Source organism: Mus caroli, unplaced genomic scaffold (genome assembly GCF_978045245.1).
Source record: "Mus caroli unplaced genomic scaffold, Mus_caroli_1 scaffold_3, whole genome shotgun sequence".
In the NCBI taxonomy this organism is placed as follows: domain Eukaryota; kingdom Metazoa; phylum Chordata; class Mammalia; order Rodentia; family Muridae; genus Mus; species Mus caroli.
In genome coordinates this window covers 32,984,737-33,002,797 of record NW_028227258.1, presented here as the reverse complement: position 1 = coordinate 33,002,797, position 18,061 = coordinate 32,984,737, and the positions used below count along the sequence as shown (strand labels likewise).

The 18,061-nt window shown below is 40.0% G+C and overlaps 1 protein-coding gene across 6 annotated transcripts in view; it reads right to left on the bottom strand.

Annotated features, from left to right (window-relative positions):
- The window catches only part of Ank2 (ankyrin 2), a 605,825-nt gene that overhangs the window by 195,465 nt on the left and 392,299 nt on the right, over positions 1-18,061 (bottom strand). For 2 of the 6 annotated variants that reach the window (XM_085835542.1, XM_085835543.1), the window contains exon 1: positions 15,575-15,917. The exons of the other annotated variants lie outside the window; for them this stretch is intronic. In XM_085835542.1, coding sequence (XP_085691668.1) covers positions 15,575-15,709 — 135 coding nt within the window. In that variant the 5' untranslated portion in view covers positions 15,710-15,917. Of the gene's footprint in view, positions 1-15,574; positions 15,918-18,061 lie in introns of those variants that run through there. 6 annotated transcript variants of the gene reach the window in all.

The window sequence follows — 18,061 nt, the reverse complement described above, 5'->3', positions numbered from 1 at the left end:
TAGACAACAGGAGCCTAGTTACTTTTAATCAATAAGGAGATAAAAGAGGATTCAAACATACATAACACAGAGACACACACAAACCCAAACAAACACACCGAGGGGGAGGGGAGGGGAGAGAAGGGGAAGGGAGAAGAGAAGGGAGAGGAGGAGAGGGGAGGAGAAACATTTTTGCCAATCTGCCTTTCCTTTCCAAGGATTAGCAGGAGGAAAGCAAACTTTGAAAGCAGTTTTCTTTGTTCAGACAGGAAAGTTCTCACATCAAAACTCAATAGAGTAAAAAGGAGCAACAGCAGTTCCTCCGGGAGAAGGTCTAGACAAACCAGAGGCTAACCCCTCTCTCTGTTTTGCTAATTTGTATCTGTCCCTAGAACCCTCAAACCCTATAAGCAACTGTACTTGGCTCTACAAAGCTTCATGCGCTGGAAGGAATTCACATGTTCAGTCCCGCCTATTTTAATATGCGACATATGGTTATCATTAAATGTGCCCGCTTCATAACCTTCATATGCCATCTCCAGCCAAAAACAAAGCTTCCTCTTCAATTTGTCTTGACACAGTTCCATTTCTGTATCTGGACATCAGCAAAATAGGATTTTCCTTGCAGCCAGCATGAACATGAAGAGGAAAGTGTGTTTCCAAGTCCTATTATACACTAAAGGAATGCTTCACCAAAGGCTCAGAGCCCATGACTCTACCAGATTTAAAAACAGTTACCCTTATTATTAGGTTATTTCAAAACTAATCTAATGAGAAAAATAAGGAATATTCCAGGTCATGTACCCAGCTAGCCTATGATAGAGCATAGTAGATTATTTTGATGTATCCCTCTGTGCTTTTAAATAGTGTCTAACAAATGAAGTCCAGAGGAAGTGTGTGCATACATGTGTATGTGCACACTTGGGTACTTGTGTATGCATGTGTATGTATGCATATGTGTATGGTTCTGTGTGTGTGTATGTCTGTGTGTGTGCATGAGTGTGACTATCTGTTTCTCTCTCTCTGTGTGTATGTGTGTGCTTCTATATGTGTCTCAGTGTGTGTGTGTGCATGCATGCCTATGTGTGTGTGTCATGCATGTGTCTGTGTGTGTGTGTGTATTCTGTGTGATAAAATTTGCTGTAACACAAAGACAAAAGAATGCTCTCACTGTCTGGTCATGAGACATGGCAGGATGGCTATGAACCTGACAAACTCACAAAGCCTGAAGGACAACAATAAGTGTACACAGACACACATGCCAATGTCATCTTTGCATGGTCAACTTGCATTTGTCCTTAGCAGTGAGTGTAGAAGAAATGCACCAAGAAACAGTTCTCGGTTTTAGCATTTGCTTGAATTCAACCCTAGCTTTACTTTCATTGATCTTTCATCTCCATCACTAGTTTCATCTCAGGCCAATAAGGAGAGTTTGAAAAGAGACTGTCAAGTGGCATGCCAGCAAATTTTCTTTAATTGCTTTATGTTTCATTCCTCTGAAGTAGGAGACTTGTTAATACTAATAAACTTTATAATACTATTGTTCCCAGGATGATTAAGAGGGTGGTCTGTATGCTGTTTTGACTGATTCTGATTTTATAAATATAGAAAGCTAAATTATATTCTGAAGTCATACCTTGTAACTCCTAATACAAATATTTGTGCTTAGTTTTAGATATTTTGATTCATTCTATTAAATTAATGTTGTGTATTTGAATGTTATTAAAAACACTCAATTTCTAGTAAGACTTTCTTTATGACAAAAGAATAATGCAATAGACACATAGAAACTGCTTTTGCTGGAGACCTTTGGGTGACACGGATGCTTGACTCTGCCTGGGTATAAGACTCATTCTCTGCTCAGCCTGTCTCACCACAGCTAGCCTAAAGCTATACAGCTACAACCTGGTACCCAAAACCTGCAGACACATTGAGTTCCAGGACCAGTCAAGCCTCCCTTGATGCAAACCTCCCAAAAAGGGCAATTATCTGATAAGACAAGAGAGTACCCAGAGCTGAATCAGTCATCTTGGGGGAACCAAATGGATCTCTTCGAGCAATAGCAATGGCAGTTTTGAGCCATATTACAGAGCTACAACCAAGAAAATGATCAGTGAGACCATGCGTTGACCCACACTGCTTAATTGTGTGAACCTCTGGCCCAAATCTGACCCCTATTTAAACTTGTGCTAGTATCTGATAGATGAACTTGAGATCACTTGTTTTTACTTATTTCCAAACTAGTGATTAAATATATCGCTGTGCTTTTCACTCTTTTTGTTTAATGAGCATATAAAGGCAGGTGCTAAAGTCTAGCCTAGTAGGAAGGCAGGAAGCCAGGCTTTTGCCCTAAATTCAAGATACCATAAGACTTAGAGGAGTTTTGTGGTTTTAGAATTCTAATTAATGCTGAAAGAAAACTGGGGGTGGAGGGGCCATAAACGGTGCCTTATATTTTAACAGAAATAAATCCATTCTTTAAGATTGTAAGACACTGGGATCAAAATGTGACTCAGCTGGTAGTCCTGAGCCTCACCTGAAGAACAAAGCACACCCCCTTCCCTGAGGATGACTAAGGAAGGTACCTGTTGCCTGTGGAATTTTGCTCACTGATTTGGGAAGCCATTATTGCTTAGCAGAAGCACAGTCATTTACCTGCCAACCCTGTGGGTGGATGGCAATACAAAGTCAAGAAAACTTAGTGAAATACACAAGGGAGCGAGTGCACCCCAACGTGAACTCTGGAGAAATAAGCTGTATGACTGGGGCTCTTACTGTAGCTTCTCAGATCTCTGCTTAGAAACAGGGTAAGTTAAAGCCCATATTCAACAAATGCTGAACTGTATGACTGGAAGAGTTTTTCATAAGATTTCTTTTTAATTCATGTCTATGAGTATTTGCCTTTACATATATATTTGTAGCACATGCCTGTCTGGTACCTACAGAGAAAGGGCAGAAAGGGCATTAGAGCCCTGAGAAGTGAGTTTCAACGATTCTGAATTGCTGCATGCCTGCTAGGAACTGAACACAGATTCCATGCAAGAGCAGCAAGTAGCCATGTGTAGTGGCCCTCGACTTTAATCCCAGCACACCGGAGGCAGAGGCAGGTACACCACTGTGAGTTTGATATTAGCCTGGTTTACATAGCAAACTCCAGGTCAGCCATTGCTACATAGTGAGACCCTGTTGGAGGAGGAGGGGAGGTCCTCTCAACCTCTAAGCCATCTCTCCTGCTCCTACACTGAGAGTTCATTAAAGCATCTACATTCTGTTGCTGTTGAAACATTCCTCAGCATCAATTGAAGATCTCCAACTGATACTGCTTGGATAAAAAGGAAAGGTATTTTTATTCTTTTGTTTCAAGATCTTATGTATTCCAACTTGGTCTTGAACTTACTATGTAGTCAAAAACGATTTTGCCTGCATGACGGGGTGTGGGGGGGGGTGGCTGAATTGTAGGCGTGGGGCACTTTACTTGGCTTACGTGATTCTGAGAATAATCACATTGCTCCATGCCTGTTATGCAAGAACTCTATCAACTGAGCTACCTCACCAGCCCTCAAAACTATCGTAGTACAAATCCTATACCTAATCCTGTTCCTAATTTCTAACTAGCCAGGCAGCTCTGCTGAGAACGTTCTGCCTGCACCAACTCAGCATCCCTAGAATGAACACACAAAGGTATCCAGCCATCTTCCACGACATGTACACAAATTCAAAGGAATTCCCTGCTAGATCTCCACTAACCATGAAGGTCTACAGAGTCCCAGGACAGCCAGGATTGTGCAGAGAAACCCTGTCTCAAAAAAAACAAAAACAACAAAAAAAAGGAATTTGTTTTATAAACAAATAATAACCAACTTTGGTCATGGAGAGAGAGAGAGAGAGAGAGAGAGAGAGAGAGAGAGAGAGAGAGAGAGCCATGTTACAACAGTTTGACTGACACTTTAAAATATATTGGAATGAAACCCTTTTAATCAGTGTGTTAAGATATTATAGCAGATTTTCCAGGAAGGACATTAAAGTGTACCCCAATGAAATACTTCAGGATGAGGATAAATGGAGTTAAATTAAGCTTATTTCCCTTTACATCTTTCACAACTCTTGTGACATGAAAAAAAAAAAAAAAAACCACAAGCAAAAACAAACAAACACAGATCCAATCAAGTGAAAATGTCCTTAATAGATGTTATATCATGCTAGGTGACCTGCAGTGTTAATTCACTACTGTCCCCTGAGATAGGCAATGAGAATTTTAGCGCCATAGGTCTGATTACTCTCTGGCTTCAGAGACCATCTGCTTGAAAGCAGACAATCCATCAGTCAGAAATGGCTTTGGGGCACAGCACAGACCACCTCACAGACAGCACAGTCTACCCTAGATTGCTTTTTTTTTTCACATTGAATTATTCAAGGTTGAACCAAGTATCAGGTCTTGAAGTAAACCCCGCCCCCATGACTTCCCTAACTTTATAACCACTATTTTAAAAGAACCTGCATAGATTTTTCTTTCGTTGTGATATACTGGTGATTTAGCTGGTGATATACTGGTGACTTAGCTGTGATATAGCTGGTGATTTTGTGGCCCCACTGGGATGGGCATGGAAATATATAGTCTAAGGTCTTTTGTTTACAATACTCAGGAATCTGCCTCTAATTACCAGTGAGATTACCTTTTCTAGAGAGTATCACATAATTACAGGGGGTATCACATAATTACAGATCAACAACCACACATCATAATATCAGGACGCAAAAAAATTCTGAACTCAAATTTTAATTTTTGACTATATGAATATCTACACTGGACTAGCATAAAAACTCAAATTCATTATTTTATAATATCATTCTTGTCCCATAGCCATGTTTTAATTTTCTGTGAATAATGAGCCCACAGATTGTTTATGCGATCCTTGGAGTTCCTGGCTTGTTTTTTTTTTTTTTAAAACATCTTTCTAATTATTAGGTGTCTGAAATTTCAGTATGATAATTATGCTTTTTATTAGAAATCATTTGTTTCTCTCTAATCCTACTCGTGAATCTGTTATTAAATTCTACTCCTATAGAATGTCAAGAGCCCATCTTTCTAATGCCCATTTAATTGTTGAAAACATATTCATTTATCCCATTTTCTGAAGTATGTGGGTTTTACTGGGTAATGAACAGCTCTCCGAGGTCTCTGCATACTTATTTACAGTCCACATGCATGCAGAAAATAAACAATGAACTCTAGAAGGGAATGGCAGAAGCCAGTGTGCCAAAATTATACTAAATTAAACATGTAAGACCCCTTACATCTATTTCTTTACCTTAACCGTGTCAGTCCAGTGTCAAGAAATCTAATGTTAAATTTAAAACAACAAAGGAAGAAAGACACCTGTGTTATGTGTACCATCTAAAAGAGAGATTATTTCCCAGTGTGACTCACTAAATTAATGTGTTTAAAATCTTTGACAGGATCCACAGCGGTATCTGTGTACAATCTAAATGAACTCATATTGGAAAACAATAGCTTTCCATTTTAATATTGAAAACCTAAGTCCGTAAAGTAAGCATTTTGAGAAAGAAAATGGTTTAAAAACAACTCATCATTAACAACAAGTTGTTTTGTGGATAGCTGGCTATTTTGAGGTGCCTACTCTGTGCCGCATGGTTGTATGTTAAAAGGTAAATGAAGAACTAAGATGATCCATCACTGCACCCAATCCTTACTTTCACATACACGAATATAGAGACAACAGCAGCATGTTTGACTCAGGGTTCTGAATGTAGCGGGTGAAGTCATGGCTAGCACGGAACCAGCAGGTGCATCGTCAGAGGAATAACGAAGGACTCACTGCTCTGCCTTTAGAAGGGACTTCAGATGATCTGCCCATACCTAAAGGATATGCAGAAAGCACTGACTGACAGGACAGAAACTCTCTGCGTGTCTGTGTGCATTTGTACTAGTGAAACTGAAAACGGCTCCTGTGCGGGATATTTACCCCACGTTGAGCTCACAGATAGATGCCACAGCTGTCGTTTCCCCCCATGAAGCCAAGATACAACTGAGAAGCCACTTCCTCCTCCCAGAACTTGCTGCCTTTCCAAACTTAACCCTTGTGCCATAAACTTCAATCATCAGGAATGGCTTGCACAATTTCATTTTAACACAATGCTGTTCTCGGGAGGTAGGGGGTGGGGGATGTAATCTTACAATCAGAGATAAGATGTGGAATTGGCTTAGAGAAGAATGTGTATGGTAAATAACAAATATGTGACAGCAGTTGGGAAAAGGCTTAGAGAATCAAGTATCCTAAATTCACAAGCATTCAGCTTTTCCTTTTAACAGTATAGCTTATATACCGCAATTAGTTCTATTGGAACTCAATAAAACTCCCTAAAGTTATTATTGCACTGCAAAGATATTGGTTAGGATATCCCATTTTCATTATTGATTGTTGATGAAGGAAAATCAACAAAGCAGATCCCCTTTGTCCTGGTCACAACCACCCAGAGAAGTATAGCCTAGGGAGAACACAGGACCACACGCAGCCCTGTGCCCCTAGGCGTGTACCACTTTTATTTTCTAAGTTTCATCACCAATGGGATGCAATGTTTATAAAACTGAGTTTCCTCACCAATACATCTATTATGTTAACATTGACTGTGTCCAGTAGACACTAGCATCAATAAGATTTACCCTGACCCATGCCTTTCTTCTGTGGTTCAATTTTAAGCAAGAGAATTAATTACAATATGTTTTATGGACTGCATTTCTTTTAAGGTAGCACTTGCCAAACATGTTTAATAATTTTTCATGACTCGTGTGAGTGAGTGCTTTTGTGTGTGTGTGTGTGTGTGTTGTAAAAATATAAATATATAGATAGCGATGCAGCTTTAGTGACTTGCTAATGACAAATATGTCCTTAGCAAACACAGCATCCTGATAGGAATCTATCTTCCCTCTACTACTCTACCCATTTATAAGACTAAGGAAGAACTAAACCTGGTTTTTGTGTGCATGTTTTGGCTGCCCCACTAAATCCTGAGCACCTTGAGAGAATAATCAATAGGCACTTAGATTATTTCTTTCCTGTATGCTGTTCTACAATATAAACAGTAGCCTCGGTACACGTCAAATACATTCATAATCTTACTTAATCCTCATAAGCTTCTAAAATGAGGAAGCCTGGGATCAATGGGCCTGTGCCACTTGCCTGTGGATTTGGGGGTAAAACGTGGTAGAAGTGTGAGTGAGCCCTGTCTTGCTAGAGAGACCCCCCCATTGATTCCACCTCACCAGATGCTGTCATCAACACTGAGTATTAGTCCTCTGTTGACTGGGGAACAGGTGGACACTACAACCACATTCCTGGCTCAGTGTTCATTCCGATCCTCTGGTGCCCAATTCCCTTTTTTGACTTGGGGCAGAGCCAGCAGTTTGAACTGTATCCAAAACAAAAAAGGAAGGTTTCTTTTTCTGTGATGGAGATAACGCGATAACTGTAAGTCCTAAGGACCCAATTGCATTACTTCAAAATGCTACAGTGTGTTATACTCAACACATAAAACTAGAATACTGTTGCCATCACAACTGTCACTATTAGTGTAAAAGGAAAAGATCTTCCAAGCCACCACCATACATTTGTGGCCTCAAAGACAGACATTTAGTCCTCTGTTTCTTGGGTGGCATAAAAATTTTGAACGTGCACACAAGCATGTTTTCCTGAGTGGGATTTCTTCCAGAAGCATCCAGAACCCCTCTCAGCTGTTCTTAATTAGCTCCACCTGCTGCTTAAAGGTTGGTCACACTTTCAAGAAACGACAGTAGTAAATTTCCTTTTCATGCTAAAAAGTAAATGGTGAAAATGTATTTGTAATAAGTCTCTCCTCCAAACTGATTTTAAGTCTAAATAAATGTGACATTAAATGAAATGGCTTGTTACAAACACGAGGAAATATATAAAGAAACTGTAAAAGAATATGTGAGACATGAAAATATAATTGTTAAAGTAGTGGACTATTATGACTTTAACAATTTTTTAAATTCAGCTTTCAAATGTTCTACCATGAGCTTATCTATATGTGTCTATATATGTTTATAATTTTCCATCCCTTTTGAGATGTCAGAGATTATTAAAAGCAAACAATGAATGAAAGAACATAGAGACAAAGTGGATCTCTAAAAGTTTAAGGCTGGCCTGCCTATACTATAGAGTATTAAGACAGGATGTAATACAATCTCAAACAAATGAACAAAAATTCTATATGTAAAATTTGAAAAAGAAATGGTCCATTTTTGTTAACTTATTTTAGGAAACAATTGCATCCATGATTATTAATAGTCTATGAAAGCTAATGTCATGAGCGATGAAAGTGGCATTTCTCACTGACCTCCAAGCCACTTAAAATGAACTATAACAAAATGTTCAAATTATTTTTTTAAAAAGGAAGGAAAGAAGAAGAGGAGAGGGGAGGAGACTTAATGAAATTTAATATTTACTATCTTGTAATGCATTGATTCAAAATCTAATTTTAGAGTAGCCAATTAAAAATGTATGGGATGGAGGATAAAATGGAGAGGGAAGAGAAGGGGGTAAGAGAGAGAACTTGGGGGCGGGGGGGGGCTGCTAAAACTAAGGGCCAATGGAGGCTCTCCTTTGGAAACCAGAAGCTTCTGAAAATGTATACATATATGAAAGTGATTTAAGTGATTGCCAAATACTGGAGGAAGTGGTACCCCAACTGAACATCTCTTGCCACCAAATGGAACCTCCAGTGCCAAGAATGGGTTACATCTAATAATGCTGTTGGCCAAAGACGCCCTGGAAACCATCAACCTATGCTATTTACAAAGCTATCGGTTGTTCTCTACAAACTTCATATGACCCTATTGCTGAAGATAATACCTGCATAACTCATTGAACCCAGAAAAGTGGAGCTGACATAGAACCTTCACCCCTACTGACTAGTGTTCCTACTACTGTAAACTATTCTGTACACCACCAGAGGAGAAAGATAAATGCAAAATCTTTTTTTTTTAGAGGGCCAGCATAGCATCCCAGTAATCTACAATTACTTGCCTGCAAAAACACTACTGTAATAGTGGCACAAAATTGGAATAACCAACCACTATCTGATGAACTGGCACCCAACCCCAACCCTGCTAGGGTGGCCAAGAACCTGAGAGTAGATAGGTCATAGACCTACAGGAAACCCAAATATTACTGCTCTGATAATAGGAACATAGCAATAAATGACTGCTAATGATATTCTGCTATACTCATGGATTGGTGTCTTCCTCGGCAAGCTGAGAAAGCCAGGGGAAGCCAGTAAGCAAATAACATTCTTCCACAGCCTCTGCATCAGCTCCTGTTTCCTGACCTGCTTGACTTCCAGTTCTTTGGTGATAATCAACAATGTGGAAATATAAGCTGAATAAATCCTTTCCTCCCCAACTTGCTTCTTGGTCATGATGTTTGTGCAGGAATAGAAACCCTGACTAAGACAGCTTGTTTTCTAATGAGAGAGAGGAAGAAAGGATGTAGATTTGGATAGGTGTGGAAGTGAGAGGATCTACGAAGAGTTGGGAGAGGAGAAACCCTAATCAGATTATATTGTACAAAAACAAACTATATAACAAACCATACATATACATATATATGTGTCTGTGTGTGTATATATGAAACAAACCATATGTATATATACATATATATTTACATATACATACACATATATGCATATATGTGTATATGTGTATATATACATGTATACATATATGTGTGTTTGTGTGTATAAAACACTAGATATTTTCTATTGCATAGATTTCTATTAAATCATGTATAATTGGCCCAGAAGTTGTCTGAGCACTCTGTACCATGAGTCCCTCTGTAGCAAACTATGACCTAATGCAGCAAACAGTACTCTCTTACAATAAGTTTCTGAGCCCAGGCCAAACAGCAGCTGAGCTTGACACAGTCTCTGGCCACGAGCAGATCAAACCATGGCCAGAGGAGGCAATGGCTTCTCACACCAGGCTCTTATAAGGCTAGTACAGAAATGTAGCCATTTCCAAACAGGACTTCTGTTTTCTATCCATACTTCCTACCTTCCTACTGCTGAGCCCAGCTCTGGCTCTGGGTTGGACCATCAGGTGCCCTTTGCTGAAACAAACTAACTCTAATATGTCCATGCTTTTGCTTTTAACAGTTGATGTGCTAAGAACATTTAATGAGGCCGAAGACATCTGTTAATCATCTCTCATGTGCTGCATGTGTGTGGAACGTTTTGAATTGAAGTATGGACATCAATTCCAAGGGAGTAACAGATGATTCTGAACAACATTGTTATTCAAAGGGCTCAACGGTGAAGTAAAATTCAAATTTTAAAACTTTGGGAACACATATTCATAACCTCTTTAGTGCCGCTGTGCTGGGCTTTCTGATGATGGCTAGCAGGGTGAATAAAAGTACTCTCTGTAAGTGTGCAGAAATGACTCGTTTTTGAGAGTGGGATTTAAGCATGTTCTAAGTGCTGTTGTTTAAAACTTCAGTGCCACATAGAACAGAGCCTGTCTGACTTCTAAGGTGATGCACAAACCTGCAGGGGTCGAGTTTGCTGTCAGAGCATCCTCTGTTCCCACATGCCCAGTGTGGTGTTGGCTTCTTTAATTACCTATAGAGTGTTGCCAACACGTTGGACTGGAAAGGCTTGTTAACATTCTTGTGCCCTTGTGTGCTGACCTTGAGTACACACCCAGCCCTGTCTCTTCAGAAAAGTCAGCCCACCACTTTCAACACAAAGTAGTAGTTATCCTACCCGAATTCACTTACGAGCTACTTAGAGATCATGCTTAATCTTGCTAAACACATCTTCCTGGCTACCATCTGAGATACAGGTTCAGGCGATCCCAGGAGTTTCTGCCATTCTACAACACCACAGGTGATCTTTCAGATAAGTCATTCATAGAATACACTTTGAGAAGTGCAACCTTTAAAAGACTAACTAGACCTCTCATGCTATGTATTTATTACACAATGCCAAATATTCTTTTTCAACTAAGCCATCATCAACCATCAAAAATTACCGTGTAACAAAGCATAGGAAGTTGTGTTCCACTGTGCTTCCTTTGATTGAAACACTCTCACTATGTAACCCTGGCTGTCCTGGAACTCACTCTATGAACCATGTTGGTCTCAATCTCAGAGATCCACATGCCTCTACCTCTCAAGTGCTGGGATTAAAGGCATGCACCACCACACTTAGCCCCCATTTGCCATTTTTGAAAAGAAATAATCATACAGAATATTTGAATGGACAAATTTGCAAAACTCCGTCTTATTAATAGAAAATGGTTGATCATATTTTATCCCTTAACAAGCTACCGTGGGTTCAATGAGAATGTTCCCAGTAGGGTCACGTATTTGAACACTTGATCCCCAGCTAGTGGGGCCTTGGGAAGTCTTAGGGGGTGTGGCCTTGCTGGAGGAAGCATTCTTCTATGGGCTTTGAGAGTCTAGCGACTTTAGACCCTTCTACTTTGTTCATCTTTCCTTCATGCAGTTCAGGATGTGAGCTTTCTACATTTGGTACCTGCCATGTGCAGTCATGAAGGATGCTTATCCTCTGCAACTGTAGGGCTGAGTAAACCCTTCCTCCTGCAAGTCGCCGTCGTCATGGTATTTTATCACAACAATAAAAATGTAATGAATACACACGCCTTTTCGTTTACTGCTCAGGGCTATATTCAGCAACCTGGGGTTTTCAAAAGTGTCTCACAGAGTCTCCTGTCCATCACTGCCTTCCTAGGTGTCTCTGGGGGAGTGGGTGCATCCTCTTTCCTTAGGAGGTCACCAATCTCTAGAAAGGTAAGATACTAAAATAGCAGAATGAAGGAAATAGAAACAGATTACTTAATCTTAAAATAGCAGAATGAAGGAAATAGAAACAGATTGCAGAAACAGATTAGAATTCTCCCATGATAGAAGTAATTACTTCTATCATGGGAGAATTCTAATTTCTTATATTTTCCATGATAAAGTGAGAATTCTTAATAAAGTGAGTAGATAATTGACCAATCTCAACACTTAAGTTTAGTGCACTGTGTAGTTACATAATAAGTGTAGTTACTTAGAAAATGTGGAGAATGCTACAATATCAGGTAGAACAAAATCTAAGATTTCAAATCCTCCCTTGGTCACTCAGTAATGTTAATAGGCAGAGAGGTAGGAAGAGAAAATTAAGATTTTAAATAAACTCTATGCCAGCAACACTCATAATTCCTCAAAAACCGATTTCAACAAACAATGTCTATTACTAAACTCTCAGCTTTCACGGGGCTTCCATATATAATTGACAAGCCTGAGGATGCCCCTGAAATGATTGCCTGTCATGTAGGCATTGTGAGGGTTGGGCTCCTACGGGAAAATATTTCAGAGAGGTACAAAAAAAGGAGAAGCTTTACCGCACTTACATAAGCCCACACAAATATGACTGAAGTATTGAAAAGCCAAACCCCTAAGATCTTTATAGTAAACTGTGATATAAAATAGCATAAATTTCAAGAGACTCAAAAGAAAATAAAGGAATCACAAAACAAGTAGATGTTTCCTGCGACATAATAAATTTAACTGAGGAATGAAATCCGGATCTGGAAATGAGTAAGAGTTACAACAGATGTCGGCCTGGGAAGGAAGTAAAATACGGTTGAAAAGTAAAAGAGCCTTCCTCCCATGAATTCTCAGCTCCGTCCCAGACATGCGACCTTGAAAAGACACTGTGCGTATAGTGGAGTTAATCTTATGAAATATGGAAGAAGAAATGGTGCTTTAAAATCGACACATAGTTCAAATAGAGCCAAATGTTTGGCTTGGATGTACTCATCATAAGACTGATATAGAGGAATGTTCCAGATGCTGAGTTATATATTACTGTTTACACTAAATTATTACTCTTATGAAAATATAATCTGTTACTACATGTCTTGGAAATGCAACTATTGTTCTTTGTGTAAAAATTGCTATATGAGAGAATAACTACTTAAAAAAGATCTATTATTTCACAAAATAATATCTAAATTAAAGTTCATTCACTTCTTGAATAGAAGTTGACAGAATTTCTTAAATTTTCCTTTAAATATATATCTTGTAACTCCACCATTTTACCACCTCTGCCAGATCTGAGGGCACACTACCTGTAACTAGAAAATGTCCACAGTAAGATCTGCTTCCTTGGGTGACTTCCTAAATAATTCTCTCATCTTTTCCACAAACATTTCCTAAGCCCCTACTAGGAATGTGATGGGCACTTTGTTGGTCATGTCAAAGACAAGGTAGTTCACACCACATGAACACAACCTAAACCAATACTCCAAAAATGCCTTTGGTCCGTGGTCTCCCTCTAGTATGCAGTCTATCTTAAATCTTGGGTTTTTTTTTTTATCGCTCAATAATCCAATCCTATGCTTTTTGCCCAAATTTCATTGTTTCTGTGACCAACAGCTGTTATAACTGGGAAGAGGATGCATGGTATTTCTAGCTCTCGATAGTGTCACACCACTGGCTTCAAGATTAACTGAGTGCTCTTCGCATGAGTTAAATAAGCTTGATGTTTTTACAGACCTTATGAAAACTGAATTGCCAGCTTCAGGCCCCACCTTCTCCATCAGCAGGAGTGGCATTCTGAATATTGAGAGCTAATGCCACTTAGGCACCAACCAGTGGATTGTGGGGGGCAACTTTTTGAATTCTGAACCTCTGAATGAATTTCTCATTCTAGCCCTGGGGTTTCAAGATCAACTTGTCACTTCTTCTTTACCTCAAAGAACATATCAACTTCATAGAAACTCAAGTTACCCTTCTTTGTCCTCTACGTTTAAAAGCTTACCCTTGGGCCAAACAGGGCAGGCAGATCTTTCTAAGTTCAAGGCTGGCCTTGACTATAGAGTGAGTTCTAGGACAGCCAGAGATATACAGGGAAACCCTGTCATAAGTTTAAGAAACAGCTAATCTTCATTTTGCTCTTGCATTTAATTCTTAAGGTGCTTCTCATTTCCTTCCATACATTATTTGATCTGAATAATTTTTTCTTTTTTTTTTTTCTGGTTTTTCGAGACAGGGTTTCTCTGTGTAGCCCTGGCTGTCCTGGAACTCACTTTGTAGACCAGGCTGGCCTCAAACTCAGAAATCCGCCTGCCTCTGCCTCCCGAGTGCTGGTGAATAATTTTTTCAAGTGCTGAGTTATAACCTGTGCTAGGAGGGGCCCTACCACCGAGTTATATCTCCAGCCCTATAGATACTTAAAAATAAATGGGAAACACATGTACAACTTAAGGACATCACGGTCATTATAAGCAAATATTTTTGAATGCCCTAAGTATTTTTCAAAGCTCAGGAACATGCAGTTTTTAAACAAGGTATATTATTACAGGATGTATTTTTAACCTCCAACTGCCAAGCACAAGGCTCCGTCTTGCCCACCTTCTTTTTTGCCCTCAGCTCAGCTCCACAGCATTAGAAGAGCTCACTGTGAGATCTGTGGATGTGGCTAATTTAAACTCCGACCCAGAAAGAGAAACTGCCTGCTCCTAGCTCCCCGTGCCTGGGTGACCTCGGGCCAACATTTTCCCTGGAGGAGATACTTGCTTCCTCAACCTTTCCCTCCCAGCTGGGAAACACCTGCCCCTCCCTGGCTTTCTGCGTTCCTCTGTCAGCCACAGCACTGCTCTGCAAATCTTATTGACAGGCTCTAAGTCCAGGTTTCAGTTTCACTACCATCTAACAAGTCCAAAGATCCGGGTCAGGGTAAAAGCCAGAGAGGACATGCCTCATAATCAGTGATCACTCCCGGGAACAGCGGAGAGCACAGAGAAGCAAAGTCCTAGATGGTCCTCTCTCACAAGCCTTCAGTATGAAGTTCTGGTTAACTTTCGACTCTCCCGGCACCTATCAACCTGGGCTGACAACACTTCCTTTTAAGTCACGGTGATTTTTTTACACACCATGTCACGGGATGATTAAATTCTGGAGGCCAACTTAAACATCTGAGTTCTCCACTTTTAAGCCTTTTCACTAACTAGCATGACCATCACTAGACCTATGTCTAAAGGCCTCACTGAAGTTATTCACAAACGACATGAACAATGCCTTTACAGCTAGAACTGGGATTCTAAGTTAGCACATGCATGCAAAATGCCCTCTGGCCTAATGAAAGAGTGAACTGTAAAAGAATATATAAATAGGGAAAAGAATTTGGCAGCCTGAACCTGAGTCCCCATAATACTACTGAAAATCACTCTAGAATGGTGTGGGGGGGTGGTGCACGTGTGCATATATACATGCATATTCAGTCTTGCTAAAAGTCCAAACTAAAGAGGCAGTGCAACACTCCTCCTGGCATGTCAGTTTGTAACTACAGAGAAGAAAGAAGAGACCAACACACTCATACTATAGCGTTCAGATCAAACGGCATCAGGCCCACTGAATCCCAGACAGTCAGGTGGTCAAATCACATTGATTTTACGTCAACTTCCTTCCAGGAAGTTGAGAGATTTGACCAATGAGCATCACTGTTGATTCTTAGAGCAATGTCCTCCAGGTTGTGGCCTAACACTTACCAGTAGGTCAGGCTCTTTGACATCATCACTGTTACAGCCATAGTAGTCTGCGGTTGTATCCAGTTCCAGCATGTTTCCCTGAGCTCTGACGCTCTTGGCCGCATGGCAAGATGAACAGAGAGCAGCATTCCCCATCCCAAGTCTCCAGTTCCGGCTGTCAAAGGGCCTGCCCTTGTCCTGGCCTGGGCTCCCAGTGATCCACTAGCAGAGACAATCCATGACCCTTGGCTCCTGTCCTCAGTGCTCCGACAAGTCCCTCACCAGTTTTCCCCATCGGCTGCCCGGCTTGCTGGTGTCGGAGGGAACTCAAAACCCCAGCAACTGTAGCCTGCATTCAGTGACCATTTCCAGTTCAGGGACTGCCAGTCTATTTTTACACCTACCAGGCCAGCTATGCATGTCAATAGAGTGAGGGGGGAGAGGCGGGCGGACAAGCAGGGGAGGGGGTGGTATTGTTTGGTTTTTCTCCATGCAAGCAGCCTGCCTCACTCATGGGCTGAAGTTCCTGCTGTGTAAAAGGTCTCTCCATAAGAGAAGTTTTGCATTCCTCAATAAATTCCTGGTAATCCTTTGATTTTTTTTTATTCCCTCCTCTCCATTCTTGTCCTCACACAAAATACAAACTCTCTTAAACTCTGCTCCACTGACATAATGTGCAACTCTCATTTTGTAGTTGCTTAAACCAAGGGGCATCCAAAGTGGCTGATATCCCGTACTTCTCATTGCCAATTACAAGAAAGAATTACAATACTCCCTTTATAATATTCATTGGAAACATATCAGTCAAAATGGTTCATTTGAATCCTGTGTGGAAGTTTTAATTTATGCACAGTGTATCATACCTGGTTAGTGTCTCCATAAGCGCAAACACTTTGATTCTTTTGTAATTCTCATTAATTTTTAATATTCGAAAATATTTTCACATATTGCACGAGAAAACGTTCAACCTCGCTTTCAACAGAGCACAGTCTTTGAAATCATGTTGTAGGTTTTTGAAATATTTATTTTGTTTCTCACTAAGATAAATTCTATACACGGAGGATTTAGAAGGCAAGCTACGATAGGATACAAGGATGTGCAATACATTACTATGGAGTTAATATCACCGCCTCCACTAGGAGACACCTTCTAGGTGTCTGTGCATGCTTGTGTATAAAGGTCATTTCTTCAAATACTTTCAAACTATGGCAACTGGGAGTTACTGTTCTGCCTAGGACCTCAAGCCCCCCTCATTCCAGAGGCTATGGTGCTAAATTACATTTTATAAAGATCTCATCCCTACACTCCAGATATTTGAGGGCATCACTATTCAGTGAAATTACTTTCTAACTATAGAAAAAGGTAACTTTTAAAATCAGATTTTTAAAAAAACTATCGACTAATGAAAAAAAAATACAAAATATGTGGACATATTCTCCACTCCATTAAAGAGAAGCATACTCTTAAACACTTTCAATGCTAAAGTGTTATGACAACATATACCTGAGTACCTTGGTTTCAGTAACAAGGTTAGACGGGGCATGAGGTGTCAGGGACTAAAGGTTGTCAGCTTGGCTGGATCATTTTATACAGTGGAAACAGCTGACTCGTCACAACACTATTTCTCCTCAAATACTACACACACTTGAGGCATAGGCTACAGGAATCGGGTTGTTTAACTATGTGTTTAAAAATTCTCTTCTCCGAAACTACAGTTGTAATGTTTCTGTCTTTTTCTCTTGGGTTCTTAGGGCCTGGGGAAGATGTACAGTCCACAAAGACTTACAAGGGATATTTGTTAAATATACTTGAGATATTCAGAATATAAGCCAGGATTTCTGGCTGCTGAAAGAGAATGTACTCCCCCACACTTTATAATTCATTTAACATTTTTGAGATAGAAAAGTTCAACATTTGACCTAATGTTTAATATAGAATTATGCAACTTTCAAGGCTGGAAGGAAATTCTACAAACCATCTCTCGGTTCCCTGCTTCATTCTGGAGCTGAGATCGGGAAGTTTACTTCTATATATAAATAAACAGGGCATTTAGCTGCTCCAGCTGTGCTTTGCCAGCATGAGTTTGTTCCCTAGCATCTCCTGTCTCATTGATGTTGCCCACTCTACCCAGTGCCTTGGCTTTTGCTTATTTAACAAGCAGTGTTCTCTCTCCACCTGCAATCCACACTCACTCTTCCATCTTTCTCATGTTTCAATTCACATTAACCAGAAGTTCCTTGTTACACCTAAGACCTTCACACCTGACTGCTTACCGATTTACTCTAATGTCTTCTTGAATAGGTGGAAACCATTATCAGTTTTTACTCTTTGCTCATATGGATCTTCTCTCTCTCTCTCTCTCTCTCTCTCTCTCTCTCTCTCTCTCTCTCTCTCTCTTAACTTACTGCAACCTAACAGAATACATTAACACTAAACGTGAAGCAAATGAACAAAGAACACAGTCATCATCTCTATCTTTAACTCAGGCTTACTGTCCTTAATTTCTTT